This window comes from Halichoerus grypus, chromosome 10, assembly GCF_964656455.1.
Source record: "Halichoerus grypus chromosome 10, mHalGry1.hap1.1, whole genome shotgun sequence".
Taxonomy (NCBI): Eukaryota; Metazoa; Chordata; class Mammalia; order Carnivora; family Phocidae; genus Halichoerus; species Halichoerus grypus.
Genome location: NC_135721.1, coordinates 138,878,129 through 138,905,356, shown reverse-complemented (window position 1 = coordinate 138,905,356; position 27,228 = coordinate 138,878,129). Strand labels below are relative to the sequence as shown.

The 27,228-nt window shown below is 58.2% G+C and overlaps 3 protein-coding genes across 11 annotated transcripts; 2 read left to right on the top strand and 1 right to left on the bottom strand.

Annotated features, from left to right (window-relative positions):
• Positions 1 to 1,642: 1,642 nt before the first annotated feature.
• Positions 1,643 to 21,310, bottom strand: OPRL1 (opioid related nociceptin receptor 1). Of its 7 annotated transcripts, none has more exons than XM_036085710.2 (6): positions 21,177 to 21,308; positions 12,694 to 12,882; positions 10,824 to 10,926; positions 8,845 to 9,109; positions 3,801 to 4,156; positions 1,643 to 3,702 (listed from the first exon to the last, which is right to left on the bottom strand). In XM_036085710.2, exons 4-6 carry the CDS (start codon positions 9,075 to 9,077, stop codon positions 3,179 to 3,181), a joined length of 1,113 nt encoding a protein of 370 aa, XP_035941603.1. In that variant the 5' UTR covers positions 9,078 to 9,109; positions 10,824 to 10,926; positions 12,694 to 12,882; positions 21,177 to 21,308; the 3' UTR covers positions 1,643 to 3,178. The 7 variants fall into 7 exon arrangements, with proteins under 7 accessions (XP_035941603.1, XP_077913533.1, XP_077913532.1 ...); XM_078057407.1 differs by lacking the exon at positions 21,177 to 21,308 and adding an exon at positions 16,223 to 16,328 and having other exon boundaries at positions 12,689 to 12,882; XM_078057406.1 differs by lacking the exon at positions 21,177 to 21,308 and adding an exon at positions 16,223 to 16,328.
• LKAAEAR1 (LKAAEAR motif containing 1) lies at positions 16,245 to 17,186 on the top strand. Its single transcript, XM_036085871.1, has 3 exons — positions 16,245 to 16,634; positions 16,858 to 16,980; positions 17,063 to 17,186. Exons 1-3 carry the CDS (start codon positions 16,245 to 16,247, stop codon positions 17,120 to 17,122), a joined length of 573 nt encoding a protein of 190 aa, XP_035941764.1. The 3' UTR covers positions 17,123 to 17,186.
• Positions 21,254 to 26,731, top strand: RGS19 (regulator of G protein signaling 19). Of its 3 annotated transcripts, none has more exons than XM_036085751.2 (6): positions 21,254 to 21,381; positions 23,854 to 23,951; positions 24,130 to 24,251; positions 25,495 to 25,569; positions 25,651 to 25,885; positions 25,971 to 26,731. In XM_036085751.2, exons 2-6 carry the CDS (start codon positions 23,922 to 23,924, stop codon positions 26,160 to 26,162), a joined length of 654 nt encoding a protein of 217 aa, XP_035941644.1. In that variant the 5' UTR covers positions 21,254 to 21,381; positions 23,854 to 23,921; the 3' UTR covers positions 26,163 to 26,731. The 3 variants fall into 3 exon arrangements, with proteins under 3 accessions (XP_035941644.1, XP_077913536.1, XP_035941660.1); XM_036085767.2 differs by lacking the exon at positions 21,254 to 21,381 and adding an exon at positions 23,027 to 23,714; XM_078057410.1 differs by lacking the exon at positions 23,854 to 23,951 and having other exon boundaries at positions 21,258 to 21,381.
• Positions 26,732 to 27,228: the final 497 nt, after the last annotated feature.

Sequence of the window (27,228 nt, the reverse complement as noted above, 5' to 3'; positions counted from 1 at the left end):
CCTGCCCAAGCGAGCTGCGGGGCCCCGGGAAAAGGCCAACACCCGCCCCCCACCCCAACGCTGGTTGTCTCCACACCCACCACTGTGACTTCCTGAGATGGGCGGGGGCGAGAGGAGAGAGTGTCCCCAACCTCTGGACTCCTCGACCCGGGGAGAGCCCGGCCCTCCCCCCCGGGGTCCAAATCCCCCAGCCGGTGCGGACCGCGGAGCTGCCGCGGTCACAGCGCCCCTGCTGGGCAAAGTCCAAAGCGGCCGGAGAGCCCTCCGCATCCCTAGCAGTGCAACCCGGCCGCTGACCCCACCTCCCGCCCCGGGCTTTCTCCACAGCCTGGGCCTTCCCCCACAAACCCGCAAGGAAGGTTTAGCCGTCCCTTTTGCAGGACCTGAGAGAAGCCGGGACACTTGACCAAACCCAGGAGTTGGTGGGAGCCGAGGGGACGGCGAAGGTGGGGCGGGGCCGAGGCGGGGTGGATGAGGAGGCGGGAGGAAACTGGTCCGAGAAGTGGTGGGGGTGGAGGTGGGCGGCCGGCAAGAGCCAGGCACGGTCCTGCAGAGCTAGGGTTGTGACCCCGCTTCCGGCGGCCTGCGAACTACTCGCAGGCTCCTCGCCCCTGCCGGGAGCGGCTCATTTGACCCCTCACGACCCATCTCGGCACTGGTGCTCACTGTGGGGTCGGCCCTGGATGCGCCGCCCACGCGGCAGGACGGTCAGCATCCTCCAGGCCCCACGCTTGAGCTCCCTCCGCCGCCGCCAAACCTACACAATCCCCTGAGCACTCTTCATGTACCTGCCGCTGTAGGCCCACCACTCCCAAACCTCCCCTTGATGCGAAATACTTGGTTGGGTTTTTTTTTTAAGATTTTATTTATTTGACAGAGAGAGACACAGCAAGAGAGGGAACACAAGCAGGGGGAGTGGGAGAGGGAGAAGCAGGCTTCCCGCTAAGCAGGGAGCCCGATGCGGGGCTTGATCCCAGGACTCTGGGATCATGACGTTAACCGAAGGCAGACGCCTAAGGACTGAGCCACCCAGGCGCCCCTAAATACTTATTTTAACAGCAAAGTGACCATCAGTAAAACTGCACATTGGCCCATCTGCCAGTGCAACCCAAGCTTGCCCTTGCTGCCTCCTGCGAAGCCCCTCTTTCTGAGAGGGTCATCCGTCTGTAGGGTCAACCTGGGCAGAACTGGGTCCACACAGGAGCCAGGAGGCATGTCCACATCTCAGGGCCATCAAGGGAGGCTGTTCTGTTCATCTTCCATCAAAACTCCCCTTGGGTCTGCTCAAGAAAGGAGAAAAGGGCTGGGGCAGGAAGGGGGTCTGCTGAGACCAAATGGGGTGAAAAAAAGGGTGTGACCCGGGTGGGAAGAGCACCCCCACACACACTGGATCCACAGGGAACCTCTAGCAGCAGGGGGCAGGATAGAGTTGCAGTAGTTGGTTTTTCAAGGAGAAACTATTTGTGCTGAAGAAAAGGTTACAGACCTCCAGGGCATCATGAACTAATCACACCTTCTTGAAGTTGCAACCTCCAAGGGGTACCGTCCGCTAAAGACAGAGCCTGGCCAGGTGAGGAGCACAGAGCAGGTGGGAGGACTCATTACCCCAACAGCCCCACCCCACAAGAGTCAGAAACACCTACTCAGTGGGCAGGGATTTATTATGGCCCCCAATGACCCCCGGAGGCAAGATCAGGGTTGATTACATGTAGGGGAATTCACACTTGTCGCATGCATAAATACATGAAGATACATGTTACACCAGCACAAATCACAAATCTTTCAGCCTTGTCATGAAAATGCCCCAGCTGTGGCAGCTACAGTCTCCAGAGCCTCCCACAGCTCCATCCTCCCCAGGAATGACCCCACAGAGCCAGGGCTCCCTGAAGCAGGAGAAGCCAGCCCAAAGTCAGTGCTTCCTATTGTTTGCAGGTGCCTAAGGTCACCTGGCTGAGGTCTGCAGCTCAGCTCACAGGTGGAGGCAAAATAGTCTTTTCAGTGTTGTATTTCAATAGTTTATCTGCAGGGAAGAGTGTTTGCAAAGTTACCAAACTGCAGCTTCCATCTGCAGACCAGGGAGGGTGACCACCGCCGGGAGACCCTCTCCCCCCGAACAGTGTTCCCACACCAGGCAGTTCTCACACTTGGCTCAAGGAGGCCTGTCAAGCCTCACCCCTTATACCAGCCCTGCATGTGAGGCCACCCTGATCTGGCACCATTTAAGACTAGTCCTGACAGCAGGAAGCTCAAGCCTCCCCACAGACACCTGGAGGCTTGTAAACAAAGCCAGTATCAGTCACTGGAGAGGCAGAGCACAACCCACCCCAACTGCCACTCCTCTTCCAAGTCCACCAGGATCCAAGCAGGGCGCAGGGTCCTGTCAGCTGCAGAGCTGCTGACCTCTGATTTCAAGAGAGCCAAGGAGGACCCACGGACCCCCAGAGAGAGCATGGCAGAGCGCGCCCCCGCCCCAGCACTGCGCAGCCAACACCAGGCACACAGGGCTCTTTCAAGAATGACAGAGTGGCCTGAGGTGATCAAGCAGCCCACCGTCCTCCTGAGCCACCTCTGCACACCTGGACAGCCACGTCTGTGGCTGACAGTTCTTTGTGTTTCTGGAGCGAAAAACCTCTCTGAGAAACCTTTCAAAAGCAGGAGTGGGGGACGAGGAGGTGACAGCAGTTGAGTCCCAGGCAAGTCCGTATCAGCAACTCCAAGCCCTACTGCCCACAGAGCATGCCAGCTCTCTAGGCAGCTCCAAGCTCATCCGGCTGCCACAAGGAGGGGCTGCAGGGCTCCATGCAGGGAGCACGTGGCACAAGGGCGTGGGATGGCACGCTGCTGTCACACTCCAGGTGTGTGCATACCAAGAGCACGCAGGGTGCCGCAGGAGAGGGGCCAGAAGAGTCCATGTGTGTAAGGGTGTTGGCATGGGCTCTGGCCGGGCACACTCACTGGTGGGTGTCCCCTCTCTGCTCCGCACCAGGAGGGCAGCTTTAGTCTGACCTGTCCCATGATGTCACCAGGCCTTCTGCGGCCACAGTGAAGTCCTCGAGTCTGGCAATGCTCAGGACACAGGTTGGGTGTCAGCCTAGAGAGCAGTGACCTGGGTGAGCTCCGTGTTGGGTGTTGACGGGCTCTGTGGGCTGACAGGCACCATGGGCAGGTCCACGCCTAGTCATGCGGGCCGTGGTACCGTCTCGGAGGTCTTGCAGGCGAGGGCCACATCCCTGGCAATGCTGCGCACGCGGTCGGACACCTGCATCTCCCGGCGCAGGGCAGGAGTGCAGCAGAACTTTCGGAAGCAGGCCTTGAAGTTCTCGTCCAAAAAGGCATAGAGGATGGGGTTGAGGCAGCTGTTGACATAGCCAAGGGCCGTGCAGAAACGCAGGAGGGCCACAGCAGTCTCGCTGCCCGGCTGCACACCCAGCCCCTGGACCAGCACGAAGACCTGGACGGGCGTCCAGCAGCCCACAAACACTGCCACTACCACCAGCACTAGCCGCGTGATGCGCCGCAGGTTCCGGTCCTTCTCTCGGGAGCCAGACAGCAGGCGGACACCACGCAGCCGCCGGATCATGAGGCTATAGCAGATGGAGATGATGAGTACGGGAATGATGAAGGAGAAGAGGAAGATGCAGATGGCAAACACGGGGCCCCAGTAGTCCTGTGGGGTAGGGATCTCCACCAGACATTCAATCTCTGCAGGGAGAAAAGCGGGGTCAAGGTGGATAAACCAGGAGGGACCCTCTGGGATCCAGGAGACAACAGCACTGGGGAAGAGGGGCCACCCCACTGACCTTCATCCTCGACCTGTGCCGAGCCCATGATGGCAACAGGAACGCCGACGACAGACGCCAGAGCCCAGATGGCCACATTGACAGCCTGGGCCTTGCTGGACGTCCGGACATCGAGAGCACGGATGGGGTGGCAGATAGCTACATAGCGGTCCACACTCATGGCAGTCAGTGTGAAGGTGCTGGTAAACATGTTGTAATAGTCGATGGCAATGACCGTCTTGCACAGGGCATTTCCAAAAGGCCAGAAGCCCAAGAGGACGTCTGTGCCCTGGAAGGGCAGTGTCAGCAGCACCAAAGTGTCTGCCAGGGCCAGGTTAAAGATGTAAATGTTGGTAGCTGTCTTCATCTTGGTGTGTCTGCAGAGAGCACAGAGAGAAGGAAGGCTTCATCTAGTCCCCCTGGCTGGACCTGGCAACAAAGGCCCAGGGCCCTTCTTATTGCCACCACGAGGAGCACCCACTCTGAGACCCTTGTTAAATGCAGATTCTTGGGCCCAGCATGGAGCCTGGGGGCAGACAGTCCTTCTGGCACACACAAAAGTGTTCCAAACCCAAAGACTGGTCTGCTTTGAAAAAGTTGGGTGTGTAGGGTAGCAGAGCACACATCTGACTCCGCATGGGAGCAAAGGGGTAGGATTCATAAGAAAAAGGACCTGTCCTCCCTCCCTCCCTTCCAAGTCTTCCTGAAGACCCTACATGGACTACAAGGTTGGCCCTCCAGATGCCAGAGGTTTCTAAGGGCTCCAAAGGTCTACGGCCATACCACCCTGAACGCGCCCGATCTCGTCTGATCTAAGGGCTCCAAAGTCTGTAAGAGCACATCAAGTCCTTCTAAGTCCATGTTGTAGTCTGGTGACAGAAACAGGAAATGGTGACAGGAATGGGAGGGTTGCTAATGAGGTCTGGCTGTATCCAAAGAACAGGTCTTGGGACATTATGGCTGCTTAATAAATATTTGTTGAAATGAATTAATAGTTATGATAGTGGTGATGGTGGTGGTGGAGATTATGGTGGTGGTAATGGTGGTGGTGGTGATTATGGTGGTGATGGTAGAGGTGGTGGTGGTGGTAACTATGGTGGTGGTGGTGGTGGTGGTAACTGTGGTGGTGATGATAGAGGTGGTAATTATGGTGGTGGTGGTGGTGGTAATTGTGGTGGCGGTGGTAGAGGGGGTAATTATGGTGGTGGTAGAGGTGGTAATTGTGGTGGTGGTGGTGGTGGTGGTGGTGGTAACTGTGGTGGTGATGATAGAGGTGGTAATTATGGTGGTGGTGGTAGAGGGGGTAATTATGGTGGTGGCAGAGGTGGTAATTGTGGTGGTGATGGTGGTGGTGGTGGTAACTGTGGTGGTGTGGAGGTGGTAACTGTGGTGGTGATGACAGAGGTGGTAATTATGGTGGTGGTGGTAGAGGAGGTAATTATGGTGGTGGCAGAGGTGGTAATTGTGGTGGTGATGGTGGTGGTGGTGGTAACTATGGTGGTGTGGAGGTGGTAACTGTGGTGGTGATGATAGAGGTGGTAATTATGGTGGTGGTGTTGGTGGTGGTGGTAATTGTGGTGGCGGTGGTAGAGGAGGTAATTACGGGCGTGATGGTGGAAACAGCAGCAATGGTCGTGGTGATGATGGAGGTAGTAGCGATGGGAGTAATGATGGTGGTGGTGATAGTGTTGGCAGCAGAAACACCAGAGATGACAATGTTCCGTGTCAGTTAAGCTGCCATAAAGGAATCTGAGCTCAGTTCTGCATCTTACAGAGGGATTAGCAATAAGCACAAACAGGCCTTAACTATGACCAAATAACAGCAACGATGACAATGGCAGACACCTGTGCCAAGCTCTTCACGTGGATTTTATCTCATTTAAGATTTCAAAAAGGGGGCGCCTGGGTGGCTCAGTCGAGCATCTGCCTTCGGCTCAGGTCATGATCCCAGGGTCCTGCTCTGCGGGGCACCTGCTTCTCCCTCTCCCACTCTCCCTGCTTGTGTTCCCTCTCTCGCTGTGTCTCTGTCAAATAAATAAATAAAATCTTAAAAAAAAAAGATTTCAAAAATGCTATTTTGATCCCCCACTCTATGCAGGAGGACACTTAGGCTCAGAGGATCTAAGTGGTCTTGAAAAGAGCTGGTAAAAAAGTAGACAGGATGAAGAGAACTAGAAGACGAGCCACAGACAGGAGGAAAGATTTGCCAAAGACACATGTGATACAGGACTGCTGTCAAGAATATACAAAGAACTCTTAAAACTCAACGATAAGAAAACAGACAACCTGGGGCGCCTGGGTGGCTCAGTCGGTTAAACATCTGACTCCTGGTTTTGGCTCAGGTCCTGATCTCAGGGTCCTGAGATCAAGCCCCACCTTGGTCTCTGAGCTCAGCAGGGAGTCTGCTTGAGATTCTCTCTCTCTGCCCCTCCCCCGTCTCTCTCTCTCTCTCTCTCTCTCTCTCTCAAAAAAAAAGAAAAGGGCCAAAGACTTTAACAGTCACCTCACCAATTAAAACAACAGTGAGAAACTACTACACACCTCTTAGAATGGGCAAAATCCAGAACACTGACACCAAAGGCTGGTGAGGGTGCGGAGCAACAGGAACTCTCATTGGTTGCTGGTGGGAATGCAAAATGGCGCAGTCACTTTGGAAGACAGTTTGGTGGTTTCTTACCAAGCTAAACATACTTTTCCATACAATCCTGCAATCACACTCCTTGATATTTACCCAAAGGAGTCGAAAACTTCCATCTAAACACACACAAAAAAACACTGCACACAGATGTTTGTAGCAGCTCTATTCATAATAGCCAAAACTTGGAAGCAACCAAGATGTCCTTCAGTAAGTGGTGGGAGATAAATAAACCGCAGTAGATCCAGAAAATGGAGCAATATTCAGTGATAAAAGAAATGAGCTGTCGGGGTGCCTGGGTGGCTCGGTCTCTTAAGCGTCTGCCTGCGGCTCAGGTCATCTCAAGGTGCTGGGATCAAGCCCCGCGTCGGGCTCCCTGCTCAGCGAGTCCGCTTCTCCCAATCCCTCTGCCCCTCTCCCCACTCATGCATGCGCTTTCTCTCTCTCTCTGAAATAAATAAAATCTTTAAAAAAAAAAAAAAGAGAAATGAGCTGTCAAGCCATGAAAAAACCTACAGGAGTACACCTGAAATTAATGTAACATTGTGTGTCAACTATACTTCAATTAAAAAAAATTTTTTTAAAGAAACAGCCATCAAGCATGCAAAAAGATGCCAAATCTTACTAAAATTAAGGCTAATGTGAATTTAAAAAAAAAAAGGACATGGAGGAAGCTTAAATGTGTATCACTAAGTGAGAGAAGCCAATCTGAGAAAGCTACACGTGGTATGGGTCCAACTACGTGACGTTGTGGAAAAAGCAGCACTATGGAGACAGTAAAAGATCAGTGGTTGCCAGGGGTTGGGGGGTGAGGAGGGGTGAGCAGGCAGAGCACAGAGCGTTCTCAGGGCAGTGAGACTATTCTGTGTGATACTAAATGGTGGACACATGTCATTACATATTTGTCAAAACCCATAGAATGTACACCAAGAGTAACCATAGTGTAAACTGCGGACTTTGGGTGATCAGGATGTGGTTAATGTAGGTTCAGTTGTAAAACTGAGTTGTAATTAATTATAAAATGCACTATTCAGGTGGGGATGTTGGTAACAAGGGACACTATGCATGTGGGGGGGGTGGCAGAGGGTCTATGGGAAATCTCTGTCCTTTCCTCTCAATGTTGCTTTGAACCTAAAACCACTCTAAAAAAATAAAGTTTCTTAAAAAGAGCAGGGCTTGGAACCAGTGTCTCTGACTCCTGAGGCAGCCGACCCCAGTCTACAGGCTCAGAATACACTGTGCTGACACTCGGGCCAGTCCCGGCACATCAGTCTCTCTGGGGACCTTCCCTGTCTGCTCTAACAGGACGTGGCTCTGAGTTTGGATGCCCCAGTGCAGAGGAGAGATACAGAGAAGCAGTGACGACAGGAAGGGTGAACAAGACCACCACAGGTTGGGGCACTTGTCACCCACAGCACACCCTCCAGCCAGAGAGGGGCATGTGAGTCCAGTCCCCTGGGGTTCAGCACGGCTCTTCCTGGCCCCCTGCGTAAGGATGTGCACCATACACACCAACACACACACCTTGCACATGTCCATGTGCACACTCACACATACACACACCGGTTTTTACACATATGGGCAGCCACACATACGTGCACACACTCACATGTGTGCACACTCACGCTCGTGTGTACATGTGCGTGCTCATACATGCATGTCCGGCTTTAGGTACATGTGTGCGCACACATGTACACGTGCAGCACACTAACTCATATGTGCTCACTCTCACACATACACGTGTGCGTGTGCACTAACCGTTGTGTGCCCACCTACATGTGTGCGCTCATGTGTGTACATACTTGTGCATGTGTGCACATGAACACACACATACACATGCACGTCCTCACACTGTCCCCACGCTGTTCCCCTATGATGTTCCCCTATCCAGCAGCCTGGCCACCCCTCCTGACCCCACAGGCTTTCCCAGTCTGAGCACCAGCAGATGCTGAATCGGCCCAGACTCCAGCAGTGACGATGGAGCTGAAGGGAAGGGGCTTCGGGCACTGGCCCCAGCACGGGCCCTGGAACAGGCTGACAAGAGCCGCCTCTCAGGGTCACTGTGAGGTCCAGGAGATCCTCACATGGTGGCTCGGTGAGGAGCTGGGCCCACAGCTCAGATCAGGGAGGGTTATCTGTCAGGAGTCAGGGTGACATTCCCTCTGGGACACAGCTGCACCCTCCCTCCTCCCCCCTGCCAGGACTGGGGTGAGCAGGGCTGATCCTTTCCTCTGCCCCCACCCCGTCAGGTGCCCCAACCGTGAAGACGTGAGCATCCAGGGCCTAAGGACTGACCCTGACCCTGACGGTGCCTGACGGGACGACCAGAAATTGAATGGGAAAAGTGCAAAGTCTCTACCTGCCAGGCCCACCCGAACAGCCCCCTGCCCACTTCCCCACTGCAGCGGCGTGGACGGGTCCCCAGCCTACCTGAGGATGACATACATGACGAGGCAGTTCCCCAGCAGTCCCCCAATGCAGACGGCCAGGTAAAGCCCCACAATGGTGACCTTGAGCCCAAGGGGCAGAAAGGCACCGTGGCTGGCATTGAGCAGAAGGTTGGGGGGCAGCAGGCTGTGGTTGGGGTTCAGGAGGGATAGGTTGCCCTGCAGGTGGCCGCTGTAGAGGACCTCCCAGAACGGGGCAGGGAAGAGGGACTCCATGCCACCTCCCTGTGTGCAAAGTCACCTGGTACCTGGGAGAGAACAGGGACACATGACCTCCAAGCACAGTGCGTGCAGCCCACCAGGCACATGGACCGCCCCCCCCCCCCCAGACAGCCTTAGCTGCAGGGGCACACGCACACACTCAGAAACAATGGAGACAAGCAGACATGTATGCACAGACAGGGACACATCTAGAGGCATGCGTGCAGACAAGGACACGGTCTCGAGTGGCTGGCAGACTCCCACAGGGGACGTGCGGACGTAGTTCTGCAGTTACACGCCGAGACACGTGTCCACCCACAGGGACTCACAGACACACAGCCATCCATGTGCGCACGCCACCCACAGACAGGTGCAAACCTGACCTCAGGCGCACACAGGAGACACACCCAGAAACACGGGGGACACGGGACACGGGCCGACTTCCTCCTGCCCCTCCCCGGTCCTGCCCGAGGGCTGCAGTCTGTCCAGACCCGACCCCTGACCCCCGGCAGCTTAGGCCTTACCTTAGCAACCTGCGTGGGAGCTGAGACTGCGGACACTCTAGCCGTCAGCACCGGCAGCGCGGGACTGGGATCCGCTGGCCGCCCCAGGGCGGGGCTGCGCGGGGCTGCGGCAGGAGCAGCGCTCCTTCTCGGAAGACGCCAGAGCAGCCGCAGCCCAGCGCCGAGCCGGGGGTGGGGCGGAGACTGCCGCTCCTGAGGAGGAGGGGCCGCGCAGGCTGGAGGAGGGGGCCGCAGGGAAGGGGGCTCACCAGGCCCCACGCTGGACGTCCTCGGGACAGACCAAGGGACCAGGCACACACTTAGAGGTGAACGACAGAGACAGGCTCCCACACACAGACACAGGGACGCGGATCCACACAGGAACTGAGTCAAGGGACAGACAGACACACAAGGACACACACAGAGACACGGAACAGAGACTCAGGGACGCACACAAGACGCATAGACTGGGACAAGGATTTGGGGCCTCATCTAACACACAGAGACACTGCCTCCGGTGGACTCAGATCAGCCTCGGTTGGCCTTCTGTGCCCAGAACGGCACCCTCCGCTGGTCTCCCAGGGGAACTGAGCCACAGCCCACCAATAGGTGGGTAGGTACACAGCAGTGCCCCTGCCTGGCCAGGCCTAAGTGGATTAGAGCCTTGTGGGCAAGCAGGATGCCTAGACTCTGCTGTGCTCCCTGGGTGCCTACTGCACGCTCCACATGTCCATCATGAACATGAGCTCATCCGTCCCCACCACACCCGGTCACTGCCAATCAGCATCACCTTTGTGCAGACAGGAGCATTAAGCCTCAACGTTGTGAAGCCACCTGTCAAAGTGGCAGAGACAGGGTTCAAACCCAAATCCATCTGCCACTTTGAGACACACCAAGGGTGTCTCTGCCACAGCTGGATCCCAGAGCAACATCTGAGCATCATCCCTCACAGCCTGGGCCCCCAGCACCCATGCAGCTGAACAGTTCCCATGGAGCTACCTCCTTCCCAGCACTGGGGTCACATGCCATGTGGGTGACCCCTGAGCTGAGTCACAGCTTCTAAGTCATGGGGTCCTTCTTCCTGCACAGGCTCTACTCACATATCCCAGACCCTGCTTGGAGCATCCATCTCCAAGGATGGGGACCTGGTTGCTAGGCGACTGGCAGCAGCGTTGCTAGGATACCTGGCAAATCAGGAAAGGACAGGGCAGGCAGATGCCCTAGGACTCAGCATCCCAAGCTGTCCCCCAGGACTTACCTCTGCATCTTCACTGCAGCTGATTCAGGGACAGTATGGAGGCCCAGGGCACGACCACAGAGACACTCACTTGGGACACGCAGGGACGCGCAGTCTCACATGCCTGCAAATACACACAAAGATGCCCAGGTAGACACACGAGTGAAGATACAAATGGGTTCATGCTCAGAAATGCACACAGACTCGCAGGCACAAACACATGGGCCACACACACGTGAACGCACACCAACATGCACTCGAAGCACATGAGTAGACAAGAGAGAACAGGCAGACACACAGATCAAGGCCTTCAGACTCCCAGGAGACATATACGTGCACCACACTCCCCAGATGAAGCTGGAAGCAGGATCTTGCTGACCTCGGGAGCCCAGCAGGGACAGGAACCCAAGGAGCCTTGGCCTCCTGCAGCCTCTCCTCGCTGGGCTCACCAAGGTTTAAGCAGCCAACCCCAGTCCCCCTGCCCCAGCTGCCTCTACCCACCTGCCCACTCAGGAGCACACAGAGCTGCGTTTCATGGTGGCCTTCAGTGGCCTCCCTACTCAGGCACAGACTAGGAAAAGGGGGGTGGCCATTGGTCTGGAAAAGCGTCCCATGCGAGTGCCCCTCACAGGGACAGTCTTAGCCAAAGTACAGGCTAGGTCACCTGGTTGGTGGATGGCCAGGCTGGGAGGCTGACTGTACTCCCTGGACCCTAAAGCACTCCCACAAAGGGGGCTGGCAGCACGGAGGACACAGCCCAGGCCTCTCGGAACCCGTGAGCAGCCAGGGTAAGACACAGAACGGAGGTGTCGCACAGGGGACAGCAGGGGACTTGTTATGTGAGAGAGCATTTGTGTCCACGCAGGATACCCTCAAACACACGTCACATGCAGGCAAAACAAAACACACAGGTGATGTGGAAATGTTGGGGTTCCGAGCCAATGGCCAAGAAAGAATTCTTGAGACGTCTTCAATGCAAAAAAGGTGTTTTTATTAAAGCCCGGGGACGGGACCCATGGGCACAAAGAGCTGCACCAGGCTTGTGAGGAGTGGTTGATTATACACTTTTAAGTTGGGAGGGGGTTAGGGAGAGCACAAGCCTCCAAGGTGTTTTGGAAGCAAAGTTTCCAGGACCCTGAGGGGCTAGCTATTGTTAGGAAAAGGTCATTTATTACTGTCTAGTAAACCCTCCGTCATGAGACACTTCAGATGTATATTGGTGGGTCATATGCTTGGGGGATGACTGCCAACATACATCTTGGGGGGTAGAGATAAAGGAAGTTTCCAAAGGAATTTCTATATGGTTAAAGTAGACTTAGGGGCGCCTGGGTAGCTCAGTCAGTTAAGCGACCAACTCTTGATTTCAATTCAGGTCATGATCTCAGGGTCGTGAGATTAAGCCCCAGGTTGAGCTGTGGGCTGAGTGTGGAGCCTGCTTGGGATCCTCCTGTCTCCTTCTCCCTCTGCCCCTCCCTGCCACCCCCACCCACGCTGCGTGCACAAGCTCTCTTGCTCTCTCTCTCTCAAAAAAAAAAAAAAAAAATAGACTCACAGGATCCTGAGGGTCGAGCTAAGATTGCCTTTTGCCCTTAGCAAAGTGTCCACATCAAGGCAGCTGAGCTCCCAGAGGAAGGTCACTCTGCTTGTTTCAAGGACTTGTCAATGGGTTGTGAGTAGTAAGGAAATTTAATTTTTCTTTGGCCTTTGTTTCCCACATCACAGGGAAATCAGGGACAGCCCAAGGCACGCAGCTCACATGAATGAGCACAGAATGTGTGTCCACAAACTGTGGCTAGAGCTGCCTGGGCTACACTCGCGAGTCATGGCATTCGTAGCAAGACCTGGGTCCCAGAGAGATTTACACCCACAAAGTGGGGAGAATGTACTTTACTCTTGCCCAGTGAGTCGGAGCCCGAAAACGTCAGCACTCATGGCCCCAGGCAGGCACTCTGTCTGCTCCCCTCTGCCTCGGCTTGCTTCGCCATCCCTGGGCTGGGCTCAGGGGTCCCAGTGCAGTCAACGGAAGCCTCACACAGACCAGCCACTCCACGGCGGGTCAGCCCCCAGCCCATTTGTGCTGCTAAAAAGTGAAAGGATTTTAAAAATTCTGAGTTTCATCATAATAAATTAGTTTGTGTGATTTTAACCTTATCATAGTTATATAAGGCAACAGGAGAATTGAGTTGTGTGTGGATTTTCAATATAATGTTAAATTCTATAGTCATTTAATAAAGCTTTGAATTTTATTTTGGGGTTTTATTTTCAGGCTTTGGAGCCAACCAACATACTTTTAGATCTCAGCATTTCCATCAGCCCTTGAAAAACACATGAATCCTGGACACAGAAATAGATGGAAGACACCTGCCTGATGGTCTCTCCCAGGTGTTGGGCCCCAGACACACAGGGGCACCTCCCCCGTCCACCACCCCCCCCCCCCGCCCCGGGAACCACAAGGTGTGGGGAGAAGCTGGAAGAAGCTACTTTCAGGAATGTGAGCTGTGTGGGCACCAAGCCCTCGGAGGATTGGGGAGGAGGGATATCAAAGTTTTTCAATCCTACAAAAACAGAGGGAAAGTTACAAGTCCCTTCTTGCAGGAAAGCATGCCCCCACTCGCCCTATAAAACCCACTCCACTGCCAGGAGCCAGCAAGCAATTCCCTTCTGTGAGCCCTCCTGGCCCAGACCTGGGAAGCTGAGAGGAGAGCCCAGATCCCTGTCTCTACCCACAGCTCAGCAGTGTGGGAGCACAGAGTTGAGCCAGAAGCAGCCCCTGCCTGAGCTATATGTATCCAGGAGGCCTGCCTGGAGGAGGTTCCCTGTTAGGTCAGACTCCCTAAGCCCTCACTGCTTCTGGATCCCAGAGACCTTTGTCTTCAACAAGCCCCAAGGTTGGTGCTGAATCCCAAGGCCCAGGCCACGCCCCAAAGGCACATACTGGGCAGGAACAGGCAGCATACAGGAACAGCTTGTGCAAAGGCTTGGGGGCTGGAAGGATGGACAGTCATTCAGTGGAGCTTGAGGGTAGTGCACACTCTGGGATATAGGGGCTCAAAGTCATAGTTTACCTTTTCACCAGGAAACCAGAGCAAGCTTCCCAAAACAAGGTGAACAATCAACAACCTCCTGGTCCGCTGAGACCCCACCCCCAAAGCCAGGACAGTTCCCATCTCAGGGGTGCAGGTCCTAAACCCACAAAAAAGCACCATTGCCCTTGGCACACATCCGTGAATGAAGGGGACAGTTATGTAAGCACCATGGAAGTCACCCATGCACTAACAAATTATGGACTTAGTGCACTAACTTCGGCCTAGTGTGAACTGTAGCACGGACCATATGAATTCATGAATTCTGGAATAAACTGATGAGCACATGAGTGAGTTATAGAATTAATACATTGAGAAGTGAACGGGTTATAAAATAGTATGAAATTAACAAATACAAAAATAGATCACAGAGGGGCGCCTGAGTGGCTCAGTCGGTTGGGCGTCTGCCTTCAGTTCAGGTCATGATCCCAGGGCCCTGGGATTGAGCCCCGCCTCGGGCTCACTGCTCAGCGGAGAGCCTGCTTCTCCCTCTCCCTCTGCCTGCCACTCTGACTATCTGTGCACTCTCTCTATCTCTCTGTCAAATAAATAAATAAAATCTTAAAAAAAAAAAAAAATAGATCACAGAAATCTAGGTCCCAGGACCCAGAAATTTGGAGTTCAGCAAAACCTGGCTCTGGGAACTTGAGGGACCCCCCCCAGACCCCAAACTTGCCCTGGAAGAGGTAAGGGGTCCTGAGCTCTGCCCCAGTTTCCCTTCCCTGTGAACAACAGCGGTTGTGGGAGCCCTTTTGGGTCATGCATCGGGGAAAACGTATCAGACAGGAAGGTCTCATAAGCTATGCCCTCTGCCCCAAAACTAGCCACCGAAGACCTCTCCAGCCAGGAAGCTGGGCCCACAGCCCCCACAAGAGTGCGTTTGGGGCTCCCCAGGAAGAAAAGAAAGGGCACCCAGACTGGAAAAGCTGGCGGTCACCTCCTCCAGCCTGGAAGGGGCCGGGACAACTGCAGGCATTTCCCCCCCTCCAATGGAGGAACCGTCCGAGCACCTGGACCCCGGCTTTGCCCACGCCCCTCCCTTCCCAGGGACAGCCCCGCTCCAGCTCCCGCGAGGGGGGGGGGGAGGGGCGGGACTCCTGTTGCCAGGCAACCGCGTCAACAAGCCCCAGGGAGTCAGGCCTCGGTTAGAGGCTCAGACCCTAGAAAGTGGAAAGTATGGGGTGTAGGGAAGGGGGACAAGGGCCAGGCCCTTGACCGCTGTAGCTAAGAATGGGGTGTGGGAGGGAGCTGGCCGCCAGCAGATGCCTCCTTGTGGCTCTGCTTCCCGCCCACAGTGGGCCAGGATGTGGCCCAGGCTCTGGGGCCTGAGGTGCTGTGGGCTGGGAAGGAGCCCTGCGGGGCTGAGCCAGGACCTTAGGGGCATTTCCCTCTCCCCACTTGTGGGCCCTAACTGGTCTATCACCACCCTGGGCTCTGCTCTCCCTTCCTCCATCTAGACCCAGCAGGGCACAGGCTAGGAGGACGGGCTGCCCCCACCACCCCTACCCCACCCCACCTTGGGCAGCAAGCCAGCTGTCCATTCTGCTTTCAGCATCCCTGACACATATGTGGGATCTCCCACAGACACACAGACTGACCCACACAAGAACATACAAACTAGCGCACACACATCTCCTCTGCCCATCCCCTCCATCTCCAGCCCCTAACACTAAGGCAGAGGGGTCTAGGCCAGGGCTGGCCAAACTAGAGCAGCCCTTAGGTTCCAGTGGGGTGGGGGTTTGCTGACAGACTGGCAGCCACAGACATGGGGGACTGGGGCACATCAAGGGTTCCAGAATTGTGGGGAAGGGTCTACCAAGCCTCACCCAGATCAGTCTTAACACGGTCTCCACCCCTGGGTAGGGCCAGAGGTCAACTCAGGGGTCTCAGCATGTTCTCAGTGGATAGAGAAACAGCCCGTGGGCAGGAAGGGAATTTTCTGAAACTAAGTGAATCAGAAATTTATGGCTGACTGCAAGGATAAATAGGATGGGTGCTAGGCTTGCCCAAAGGTGCAGAGGCTGGGGGTGCCTGGGTGGTGCAGTCGGTTTGGTTTCTGTTGAGGTCGTGAGATTGATGGGCTTGGGGCTCCCGGTCAGCGCGGAAATCTGCTTAAGACTCTCTCTCCCTCTGCCCCTCGCTCCCTTCGCTCTCGCTCGCGCAGGCGCTCTCTCTCTATCTCTCTCTCTCTCAAATAAATCAATCAATCTTAAAGAAAAAAGAAGAAAAAAATGGCGCAGAGGCTGGAGGGGCAGGACCTAAAGCCCGCTGCGGGGAATCTGGAGGGGCCGGGCCGGGCCGGGCCAGAGGAGCTGCTAGGAGCCCAACGGAACTCACTCTTGCCTCGGCAGGGCCCGGGATGCAGTCGCCAGCGGTGAAGGAGGCTGGGCGCAGGGGCCCGCGGGAGCGAACGGGAAAGGGGTCCCGTGAGGAGCGCGCCAGGGGGCCGCCCGCGGCGGAGCCCCCCAGGCCGGGTTGGGCCCTATCGCTGGAAGGCCTGGCGGCCATGCGCCCCCCGCAGCGTCACCGCCACCTGCTCTTCGGCGACCTGCTGGAGGACGTGGGCGTGGCCGCCTCCATCTTCCCCCGTGAGTCAGTGGAGCTGGGGTACCACATGCCCGACCCGCGCGCGTGCACGCAGTCACTCGAGCTGCCCGCGGGGCGCCAGGACATGCTCCTCGGCGTCCTCAAGGCAGCGGAGGCCCGAGGACGAATCCGTGCCCTGCGGCTGCGCTACATCCGCATGCGGGTGAGGCTAGGGGCCGGAAGGAAGGGGCGCGCGGGCGGGAAGGCTGGGGGGCAGGCGGGGGGGGGAGACCGGCCCTGGTCCGCTGAGGAAAGGGGTGGGTGGGGATGGGTCAAACGGCGGGAGGGACCGGCCCAGGCGCCCTGCAGGAGGGGGCGGGCGGAGCAAGGCAGAACTTAAGGCGTAGACTCAGAAACACCCCCTCACCCGACCCCGCGACCTGCAGGCGGAGGAGATCTCGCTCCTCATCCTGCAGCAGAAGTCCGCGCGCGCCGCCATCCGGCTGGAGCTGTTCCTGCCGCCGCAGCTGAAGCCAACGCGGATCCCAGACCCCCTGGACCGTCAAGAGGTGCCCACAGGCCGGGGAAGGGGCGGAGGGGGGTCCCCGCCCTCCTCCCCGTACACTTGGCCCCAACCCCTCTCACCCGCAGAGGAGGCGCGTGGAGACCATCCTAGAGGAGAAAGTTGATGGCAGCATCTTCCCACGTTGACTGGGACCCCACAGGGTGCGAACGCGCCCCACCCTCCCATATAAAGTTCTCATTGTCCAAGCGCCCCCTGGTCGTTACGCTGCCTCTCTCCAGGTTCCCCCGGAGGGAAGGGGAGAGTATGGATGCTGCCTCCCCTGCATCCGATCACAGACATCTGGATACACGGGGGGGTTGCCCTCCAACAAAGTAGAAGGAGGATGCAAGCGGGCAGGTGTCAGATTAACAGAGGATGCTGGTAATCCCTCAAATACCGCTCTGCCCCCATCAGGCAACCTGGTGCCCTGCAAGTCTCTGAGAGCCTCCAGTCTGAGGAGACAGGAATAAGAATTGGGCCAGGGCAACTGTCACAACCCCAGAAGTGAAGGGCAAGCTCAGGGAGAAAGTGGGGCCCAAGTGGGACCCCAGATTGTAGGTCATTCCATCAGGGGTCAGAGAGGAGGGTGACATTCTGGGCAGGACAAGTGACTGCACAAGCCAAAGGTGGCCTTTGGAGCCAGCTGTGCCGGGGAGGTCCTCCAGGGGACCAAGACTGGGGGAGACTGGGGAAAAGGAGACCACCTCAGGAAGGCCCCTACTTCTCCAGACAGAAAATCACCTTTTCATCTTGAATGACCTCCTCAGCTCTGCTCTATCCCCCTCACACACAGACATACATACACAGGAAGGAAACCACCCGTGTCCTGTTCTGACAAATCCACCTCGTGCAAAGGCTCTGAACTCTGAAGAGTCTCCCAACTTTCTGGACAGATCTTTCCTTAGAGAACTTAGTACTCTTCTCCCTGACACGCGCTCTTTGCAGAGCCTAGAACTTGCCACGTCTCCCTTTTCTTCCCTCCTAGTCCCTAACCAGCTGCAGAGGTGGGGGCCAAAAGGATTCAGACAAGGCCCCCAACCCGTGCCAGGGAGGCCTGCTGAGTGGCCCTCAGTAAGCCCTTCTCCCTGCACCTGACCCTTCACCCTTTCTGTGCTGTTGCCGCCCCTGGCCTTGGTCCAAGCCCAGAACTGCGTGTGGAGCTTGGAGTCTGCGGCAGCTCTGGGAGGAAGGAGAGAGCTATGCATGGCAGTCATGGCGGGGGGGGGGGGGGGTGGGGGGGTGTTTGAGCAGAGCTGGGGAAGGAGGAACAGGGGGAGAGAAGCTGGCTTGGGCTGAGGACAAATCGCCGGGGAAAGGGAGGCTTTCTCTCTGTCCACGTACACCCTGAACAGATGTTCTCTCTGTCCACGTATATCATGAACAGAATGACAGCCAGCCCTGACTCCCCAGGACCCCAGCACTCTGTCTCATGGGGATGTACTGACCACCTAGAACCATTTCATCTGTTTGGTAAATGCATATCTCATTCCATCACTTCTCTGAGTCTCCATTTCTTTATCTTTAAAATAGAGATCTTGAGGGTCTCACCTGGGCTGTGAGTGAGTGAGCAGTGAGGGAGGGCTCCATAAGGGTGTGGATTACTCTGCAACGGGGGACCACACAAAGCCCCGCGGAGAAGACCAGCAACAGAGTGGTCTCACAGGCAGCTCTGCACCAGGCACTGAGCTAGGACTTGGTGGGCCCTTTGATCCCCATACCGGGGAGGGGGGCCCGAGGTCTGTAGAGGAGGCCAGGGAAAGTGGCTGAGGACATTTCTGTGGGGCCCAGAGGAGGCTTCTGCTATGGGAGAGTGAAGCATGCAGGCCAGGGCCCAGTGCACTGGAGACTGTGCGGGGTCGGGTAGATTCCTGGGGCTGCAATCATGCTCATGCTCTGGACAGAGCGTCCTGGGTTTAAATCCCATATCCACCATTACCTGCTGCATGGCTTTGAACAAGTTACTGCCCAGCCCATCTGGATTCCTCCCATGGAATATGGGTATGCTCTGTGTAAAGACAGACTCACCAGAGAAGGTGCAGGACAGCCAGAACGGCTGGGGCAAGGGGAACGGAGTGCAGGTCCAAGTGGCCAAAGGACACAAGTGAGTGGCCACCGAAGGTACAGTGCATGGAGGGCTGGGAGGGCGGAGGGAGTAGGGAATGGCGTGAGTACGGAGAGAAGTGTGCCCACCTCCACCCATGGTCAACTGTGCCACACATTTCTCAGGAAGGGGTAGAGACACCACACCAAACACCGTGGGATCAGCCTGGCTGCGTGACGTTGCGCAGATGCTGGCCTGACTCTGTAGGACCTACCTCTCAGGACGGTGACCTAGGCTAAGTAAGAAGCAGCCACCTCCTATCTGGACAGGCTTCCGGCCTCTGCCCTGGCCTGGCCAGCCCGTCAACTTGGCAGCCAGACAGCTCTGTGGCCATACCAGCCAAGGCCCCCGGGCACACAACCCCAGGAGGCACCCCAGCCCGCATGGCCCCTCTCACCTCTCTGACCTTGTCTCACACTCTCCTCCAGCTTGGCCTCCACTCTCCCAAGGCCCCTGTCCTGCCGTTCTGCCGACCCTGTCCTTTGCTGAGTGACACCTCCCTCCTCTGCTCTGCAGTCCTCCTTAGCCCTCCTGACCTCTAACCCAGTCTGCCAGTCTGTTTCTTGTCTGCCCCAGGGCTGCTCCGCCTGTCTCGCTTGCTGCTGGGGCCCACCAGTGTCTGGCACACAGGGTACACCCAGATCATCGCTGAATGAATGAGAGGCACATGTAAAATCACCACTTCCCTTTCCATCTTGAAGAGTTCTGAGAAACGTGTGCATATCGACTTGTGCAACTGGAAGGCATTTTGTGTGCCGGCCTCGGGCATCAGGAACCAGGCGGGCTGAGTGCCTGCACGGGGGACAGGAGATGCACATGGTCCAAGGCCAGGGGGCACAGACACTGCAGACCATTTCCAGAGCAGGGTCGGGGCCACACTGACACTGGCCCAAAGCATGCTGGGATAAGAAATCTAACTGACAGCTGTAACGGATCATAAAATATCAGGAGAGTCCGCCAAAGAGAAGGGACAGGGCATCCGGGGCAAAAGGGAGGGTGTGGCTTTAAACTTTAGGATATCTTGGGGCAACTGGAGGCGTTGGAAGACTCACCCAGTCCCCACAGACAGGAACATTTGGGGATTCCAGATGCAAGAACCCATAGCCCCAGCACCCACCAGCACCGCGGCATCGGACCCCCTTTCCTTGGGAAGCCCCCTAGAGCACGGTGCCAGCTCACTCTTAACCCTGCTTTACAGGGGAGAGCCCACAGTCGCAGAGAAGCTAGGGCAGGGCCTGGAGGGCAAGGAGCATCTAGGACCCCGGGTCTTGAGGGCACTTGTGACCAGACACTGGACCAGAGTCTCATGAACACCCACAAGAATGGCAAAGCTGGACTGGCCCCCCTGAACAGAGTGGGGGACACGGCCACGCCCCCATCTATTCCAGTACCAGCTCAGGCCGCCCTGGGTCCAGAGGCCCCATTATTAGCACCTCATCTCCACAGGCTACCCCTAGGCGACAGTGGGGACTTGGGCGCCCCGCCGGATCTGCCGGGTGGTGGGGAGGGGGCGGGTGGGGCACGAGGCCAGCCGAGCGCGGGGCGGGGCGCGCCTGGCAGGGCGGGCCGGGCACCTCCCCGCGCGAGGAAGTCCCGTCCCCGCGCTTTGGGGAAGTGCAGCCGAGGCGCCTGCGCACTGCACCCTGCGCCCCCTCCCCGACGATCCGGCCGGACCTCGGGGCGCGCGGGCCAGCAGCGGCGGCGCGAGCGGCTCGGGAGCGCGGCCGGTGAGTGCGCGCGCGCGCGGCGCCGAGGACGGCGGCTCTGCCCCTCCCGACCCGGGGCCCGGAGGCCGTACGGGGCGGGAGCCTCGGGAGCTGGCGCCCGGATCCGCACCCCAAGGACTCCAGCCGCGGGGTCCACGTGGACCCTGGGCCGCGGCGGGACTGGAGCCAGTCCCCCGCGCGTGGGGGAGGGGGCGCTGCAACCGGTTCCCCTTTTTCTGCAGCTCAAAGCCTGGGGAAGTGATTGCTCAAAGGGGGGGGCCGGAAGAACCCAGGTTTCCGCGTCTCCCGCCCCCCCAGCCTGGTGGGGAGGGGCCGAGGCGGGACACCCTGTCCGCCCCCACCCCCACCCCCTTGGATCTGGCAGCCACTCACCCTGCAAGGCGCAGGGGAGGCGCTGCGCCCCCGGCCCCAGCTGATCCGGGGCTCCCGGCGCCGGCCTCCCTCCAGAACGCCGCAGGAGTACCTCCTGCCGTCTGACTCGAGTCCCGGCTGCTGCAGTGCACGCCCCTTCGGCAGCCAGGGTGGGGCCCAGAGGGAACCTGGCCCCTCCCGCCCCCACCTCGCCTTTGGGTCGATGGTGAGTGGGGCGCCATGGCGAGTTCCTTCAGATAGGGGTGGGGGCGTCAGTCAGAGGCTGGGGGAAGGGACCCCTGAAGAAGGAGACAAGCTCTACCAGGCCAGACCTTGCCAGCAGAGAGGAAGAGAGAAACAGGTTGCCCCCACCACTGCAGAGGTGGGGTGGGGGCAAGGGTCACCAGGGTTAGAAAGACCGGGCCTGCCTTGGAGGAGTCAGGCTGGGGCGCCCCCACCTATCAGATGGGGGGGCAGCGACAGGAAACGTACTGAGTGCCATCAGAAGCAGGGAAAGGAGCCCCTCTGTCAACCCTCCGCCCAAAGGTTATGGCATTTTTTTCTGGGATTGTCACATTTTCTTATTCTTTTTTTGGACTGGGCGGGCTCAGGGACGTTCTTTTTCCTTCTGTGGAGCAGAGTAGCAGCTGCTCCCAAGGGAACCTCTGTCCCCAGAGGCCAGGCTTGCTGCCTGTCCAACCTCTCCCACCCCAGACTTGGGGGCCAGAGCCTAAGGAGCTGGGAAAGGGGAACGAGTCCGCTCCCAAATGCCAGGATGAGGGGCAGGAACCCCAATTCAGACCCTGTATCACCTCAGCAGAGAGTGAGTGAACAGGTGACCCCAGTCAGCCTGAGGAAGGTGCAGGGAGCCAGGTCCAGGCCTGCAGCTGGGACAGAAGACACTGACCCCAAACACAGCCTCCAGCCCCAGAGCCCCCTGGATCTGCACCCCCAGACAGGGCCCCTCCTCTAATTCAGAGCTGAGTCTTTGGATGCTAGGGAGGGGAGAGGGGACAGGGCCCTGCCCCCACTCACAGTAGGTGGGGGTGCAGAGGAGGAAGAGCAGTTTTCTGCCTGGCTACCAGACCTCAGAGGTTGCCACACCCCTTCCTTTCCCTAGAAGCTTGACCCCTGAGGGAAAGGCAAGCTGTGGGGCTGCTGCTTCCCCATCTGCTTGCCTGGAGCCTGTGGGACCCAGTTGGAGGGTCCCCTCCCCCATGGTCTCAGGGGAAGCCAGGTAGCTGGTAAGGGGCCTCAGCCCCAGAGGATCCTATACTTTCCACCGTAGATTCGGGTCAGGGCAGGGCCTCTGCATGCCCGGGTCCTGGAGGCAAGGGTGCTCTAAGTGTGCATAACTCATACGCGGCCCTGGCATCCCTGCCCCAGGAGCTGCCTAGCCCGGTTCTGCTGTGGTGCTGGCCCTAGGGCACCCACCCTTCCCTCCTTCCCTGGGAGATCCCAAGAGGCCAACATGGACCAAAGGGGGATTGAAAGTCCACAAGCTGAGGGATGGGGGCAGCTGGGAGGATGATAATTACATGAGAAAATAAAGTGAAAGCAAGTCATGAGGCTCCAGGCCGCCAAGATGGGGCTTGGGGACAGGACTGGGCGGCTCAGCCATGCAGGGGAGCACCCCAGGCCCTGTGGGTCCTCATCTAGGCCAAGGTGGGCACAGGCAGGGGCCGTGGTGGGAAAGCATTCAAAACTGCCCCCAGCACTGATTGCCCACCCTGGTGGGACCTGTGGTTGGCCTCGCAGGGGTGGGGGTGGGGGTGGGAGGGATCAGGCTCCTCACCCTGGCTTGGGGCTCCAGGACCCGTGCCCCCTGGGTGCCTCTACCATGAAACATGGGTACAGACATTGAAGAGAATGCTGGCCCTCACCCCCTCCGGGGATCCCGCGTCTCTGACCCAGGATGCAGGACACCCCAACCCATTGCTACCCCCCCGCTCCCCTCCCCCACTGGCACCCCAGGCTGTATTGGTTTCCACAGCCTGGTGGCGGTGGGAGGAAGGGAGGCTGGGAGACCCTGGGTGAGATAAGGTACCAGCTGTGGGTTGGGGTGCTAGGGGCAGCGTCTAGGACCTAGGAGCCATGGGTTCCCAGGAGGCTCACGGCCCTCCTCACCTGTGCCCTGCTGCATTTCCCACACCCTGAGAAAGTCCTGCCCCACTCGTCTCCTCCATGCTGCAGACCTAGTCAGCTGCAAACAGGCTGGAATCCCCTGGGGCCCACGCTGATCTGGACTCCTGGTGGGGAGCAACCCTCCCCACCTCCCCCACCCCCTGCAGAAAACCCAGAATGGAGGGAGCTGGGGAGGGGGTCTGAATGTCTTACTACCACCCTTATGCATTAACCTGTAGCCCCAGACTCTTGGGGCCCCCAGTCCTCTTGGGAGGGGCCAGGAGCCGGAAACCAAGAAAGAGGAACCCAGACTTCCGGCTTCCCAGGGACCGAGCAAATGAGGGTGTCCCGGAACCTCCTGTGGAGATCTTGTCTGGGGCCCCCTCCTCACTGTCCCTGTCCCTGCTCACAGCCCTGGTGTAGGCTGGGGCAGAGGTAGGAGCCCGAACAGAGTGGCCTGAAGGTGGGGGGCAGGGGAGCAGGCCCCCCAGGGCTCTTGGAAGGACCCCTTCCAGGGGACAAGGAGAGACTATAGTCCCAGGTTCTCAGTGAGAACCTCCACCTCTCTTCTCAGACTCCCAGGCTGTGGTGAGGGTCCCGGAGCCAGCACCACGGAGCCCGGGCGACCTCCTGCACCCACCCATGCCCACCCCGCATGAGACTGAGAAGCAGGTGCAGCACCTCCACCCCTGCCTCTGCCCCCATTGTGGGAACGGGGGCGGGGGGGCGAAGAGCTGGGGGACCCTTGACCGCCTGGGAGGCCGGGGGGGTGACCCCCAAGGGGAGTCAGGGAAGAGGTGTGGGGGCCCCAGGTTCTGGCCTGGAGCTGAGGAGGCCCCCATATCACCAGCACGTAGGGCCGGAGGAGGCAGACCAGCCCCCCTCGATGTCCAGTCATGACGCGGCCCCCCCGGCTGCCCCCAGCCGCAACCCCTGCTGCTTGTGCTGGTGCTGCTGTTGCGGCTGCTCCTGGTATGTGGGGACTGGGGTGGGGGGGCAGGGACGGGGGGGGGGCTGTGCACACATGGGGCCCCAGATCCTGCCCCCAGACGCTCAGGTGGCTCATGAGGCCCTGCCTCCCACAGCTCTCGTCCAGGGGCTGCTGGGCCCCGCTGGCCCGTGGCCAACGCCCAGACCTCTCTGTATGTGTGGCTTTCATGTGTGGTGTGCCTGAGGGTATGTCCATGAGTCCGTGCCCACCTGGCCAGTCCACCACGTGTGCACTCCTCTGTCCGTTTACTCAGCACGTGCTGATGCCGCTATGACCCAGCCTGAGCTGGCCCTGGGGTCCTACAGAGGGAGAGACAGAAGCACATCCTACACGCTGTTAGGTGGAAGGACACTGAGCAGGGACCCGGCCTGGGGACCATGGGGATGAGCTTCCAGAGCGGCCTGCCAGAGGGCGGGTGTGGGGCCTCCAGGTGGTAACAGGGTTCTATAGGCCTGTGGAGAAGCTGTTGGGAGTTTTCATGCCTGACAGAGGCCTGGCCCTATTCAGGCTTCCAGCCCATGGCTGTTGAGTGGACAGCGCTGTGGGGAATCAAAGGGGGACCTGCTGACTAGTGAGCAGTTCAGGCGTGCGACGGGAGAGGGGAGCCGTGAAGAATTAGGACGCACTAAGACTTTGGCTGTGGGGGCCGAGGGAGAGTTTGGGGTCCAGCAGATAGGGTAGGAGAGGAACAGAGTTCTCTGTCTGTCTGGGTTTGAGATGTCTGTTAGACATTCCAGTGGCCCTGGAGGGAGATCTGGCTGGAGGCATGGATGTGGAAGCCAGCCCTGACACCGGCTGAGGAGCCAAGGGAGGGAAAACGGTCCCTTGGGGAGAATCAGACACACACAGGCTGGGGCTTTCCTACTCCATCAGCTGGGGCCTCTGGGAGAAAGGGGTGGGGGCTGAGGTCAGGTCAGGGAGGCGCACAAGGAATCAGTGAAGTCCCGAAGGCTAGGAGACAGGAGAGGTCTCCCGAACACCACTGAGACAGCGTCGGTCCCAGGGGAGAGACAGGAGGGGTGGTGGGCTGCAGCAGGTGCAGACCCTCCTTCCCTGGAAGGTGTGAACAGTGCAGACTCCAGAGCTGCCCACCTGCAGTGGGTTCACACAGAAGCTGAGAGTCCCCGTGCCCCGTGTGTGTGTGTGTGTGTGTGTGCGCGCGCGCACGTGCGCCAAGGCCAGGGGTACCGTGGAGGCCAGTGCCACCTTTCTCTCTGCGGGTAGGAATGAAGAGCGGCGGCGAGCGTGGCGGGTGTCCCGGGAGAACAAGCTGCAGCCCCTCCCCAGTTGTGAGGCATGGTAGGTGTGGCCAGCCGTGCGTGCGTGTGTCTGGGTGGTGGGGGAGCAGGCCTGACCTGGCCTGGCGGGGAATGCCCACAGCGCCACGCCAAGCCCTGAGGAGGTGCGGAGCTGGGCGCAGTCCTTCGACAAGCTGATGCACAGCCCGGCGGGACGAAGCGTGTTCCGGGAGTTCCTGCGCACGGAGTACAGCGAGGAGAACATGCTCTTCTGGCTGGCCTGTGAGGAGCTCAAGGCTGAGGCCAACCAGCACGTGGTGGACGAGAAGGCCAGGCTCATCTATGAGGACTACGTGTCCATCCTGTCCCCCAAGGAGGTGCACCGCCATGGGGACCCAGGGCAAGGGTTTGGTGGGGGGGGGACACCTCCTGGGCCCCTGACCCTGGCGTCCTGTCCCACAGGTGAGCCTGGACTCCCGAGTGCGGGAAGGCATCAACAAGAAGATGCAGGAGCCGTCCGCACACACATTCGACGACGCACAGCTGCAGATCTACACACTCATGCACCGGGACTCCTACCCCCGCTTCCTCAGCTCCCCCACCTACCGTGCCCTGCTGCTCCGGGGGAGCTCTCAGTCCTCCAACGAGGCCTAGGCTGCCCATCACAGCGGCACAGACACGGGACCCCTCCGGTGGGCAAAGACTGGGTTACCTGCACAAGCGTGTGTCGGCAGGTGTCCGGCACACCGCGGGGGCCCAGCACCCCGAGGGCAGTCCCAGACTGGAGCCCCCTCTCTACCCAAGGGACCTAGTACCCTGAGGTCCCGCTAAGAGGCAGGTGTGAGGGCCTCTGGGACCAGGCGGCCCCTCCCCAACCGGCTCCCCGCTGGCTGGCCAAGTGCTTCTGCTGGGGCTCCTGCTTGGGGAGAGGGACCCTCCCAGGAGTTCTCATGGACCCAGCAGCTTCACTTGGGCCTCCTCCCCAGGCAGCCGGGGACCTTGAGAAATGCCTCTGATGGGAAGCAGGGCCTCTGTATTGTCTAGTTGTGACGTGAGAAAACCCTCCGATTCAAGCTGTCTGCACCCAGATCGGACCCAGAACCTCACAACTAGGCTTGAGGCAACAGGAGCCAGTTTCTTTTTTATATTTTCATTAATTTTAAACCTGGAAACATGTCCTTACTGTATTTTATCAAAAAAAGAAAGAAATGTTTTCATATTTATCTCCATTCCTTTTTCATCCAAAATAGGATCTTATTATTGAAGATATTTTTAATGCAAACGTCTCTCCTCTCTTTCCACATCTGGGGGGAGATTCAGGAATGAAGAATTGTCCCAGACCTAGTGCAGGGAGCAGAGGAGACCTGGCCCCAGTAGGCAGCGGTGCTCAACCCTGCCCCAGTGGGGGTGCCAAGGCCAGGGCGGGACGCTGATGGGGGTGGCCTCCACAAGGCACGCGCTTGCCACCCCATTACCTGAATCTCTAGGAGGCGAAGCGATTCAAAGCTGTAGTGGGTCCAGGGCCCACCCCGTCCACTCCGTCGTCAGGAGCAGAGGGTCAGGGTGAGGACAAGTCATCGTGAATGGCTAGGGGACCCAGACGTAGCCTCCTGCCCGTAAGCCCTGGGCCCTGAGCTACAGTGCCTGGGGAGGTTCGGGAGACCCTGGGTCCTCTGTGTGCCTAAGGCCCCCTCCCACCTGATCCCATGTCTGTGCATGC

Excerpts from the sequence above, each read along its gene's own strand:
- OPRL1 (XM_078057409.1), bottom strand. The coding sequence starts at position 9,077 with ATGGAGTCCCTCTTCCCTGCCCCGTTCTGGGAGGTCCTCTACAGCGGC. Across the intron at positions 4,157-8,844 it reads GTCATGTATGTCATCCTCAG|ACACACCAAGATGAAGACAG; the intron begins GTAGGCTGGGGA and ends TGCTCTCTGCAG. Across the intron at positions 3,703-3,800 it reads GGCACAGGTCGAGGATGAAG|AGATTGAATGTCTGGTGGAG; the intron begins GTCAGTGGGGTG and ends TTCTCCCTGCAG.
- LKAAEAR1 (XM_036085871.1), top strand. The coding sequence starts at position 16,245 with ATGCAGTCGCCAGCGGTGAAGGAGGCTGGGCGCAGGGGCCCGCGGGAG. Across the intron at positions 16,635-16,857 it reads TGCGCTACATCCGCATGCGG|GCGGAGGAGATCTCGCTCCT; the intron begins GTGAGGCTAGGG and ends CGCGACCTGCAG. Across the intron at positions 16,981-17,062 it reads ACCCCCTGGACCGTCAAGAG|AGGAGGCGCGTGGAGACCAT; the intron begins GTGCCCACAGGC and ends TCTCACCCGCAG.
- RGS19 (XM_036085751.2), top strand. The coding sequence starts at position 23,922 with ATGCCCACCCCGCATGAGACTGAGAAGCAG. Across the intron at positions 24,252-25,494 it reads TGCTGTTGCGGCTGCTCCTG|GAATGAAGAGCGGCGGCGAG; the intron begins GTATGTGGGGAC and ends CTCTGCGGGTAG. Across the intron at positions 25,570-25,650 it reads CTCCCCAGTTGTGAGGCATG|CGCCACGCCAAGCCCTGAGG; the intron begins GTAGGTGTGGCC and ends GAATGCCCACAG.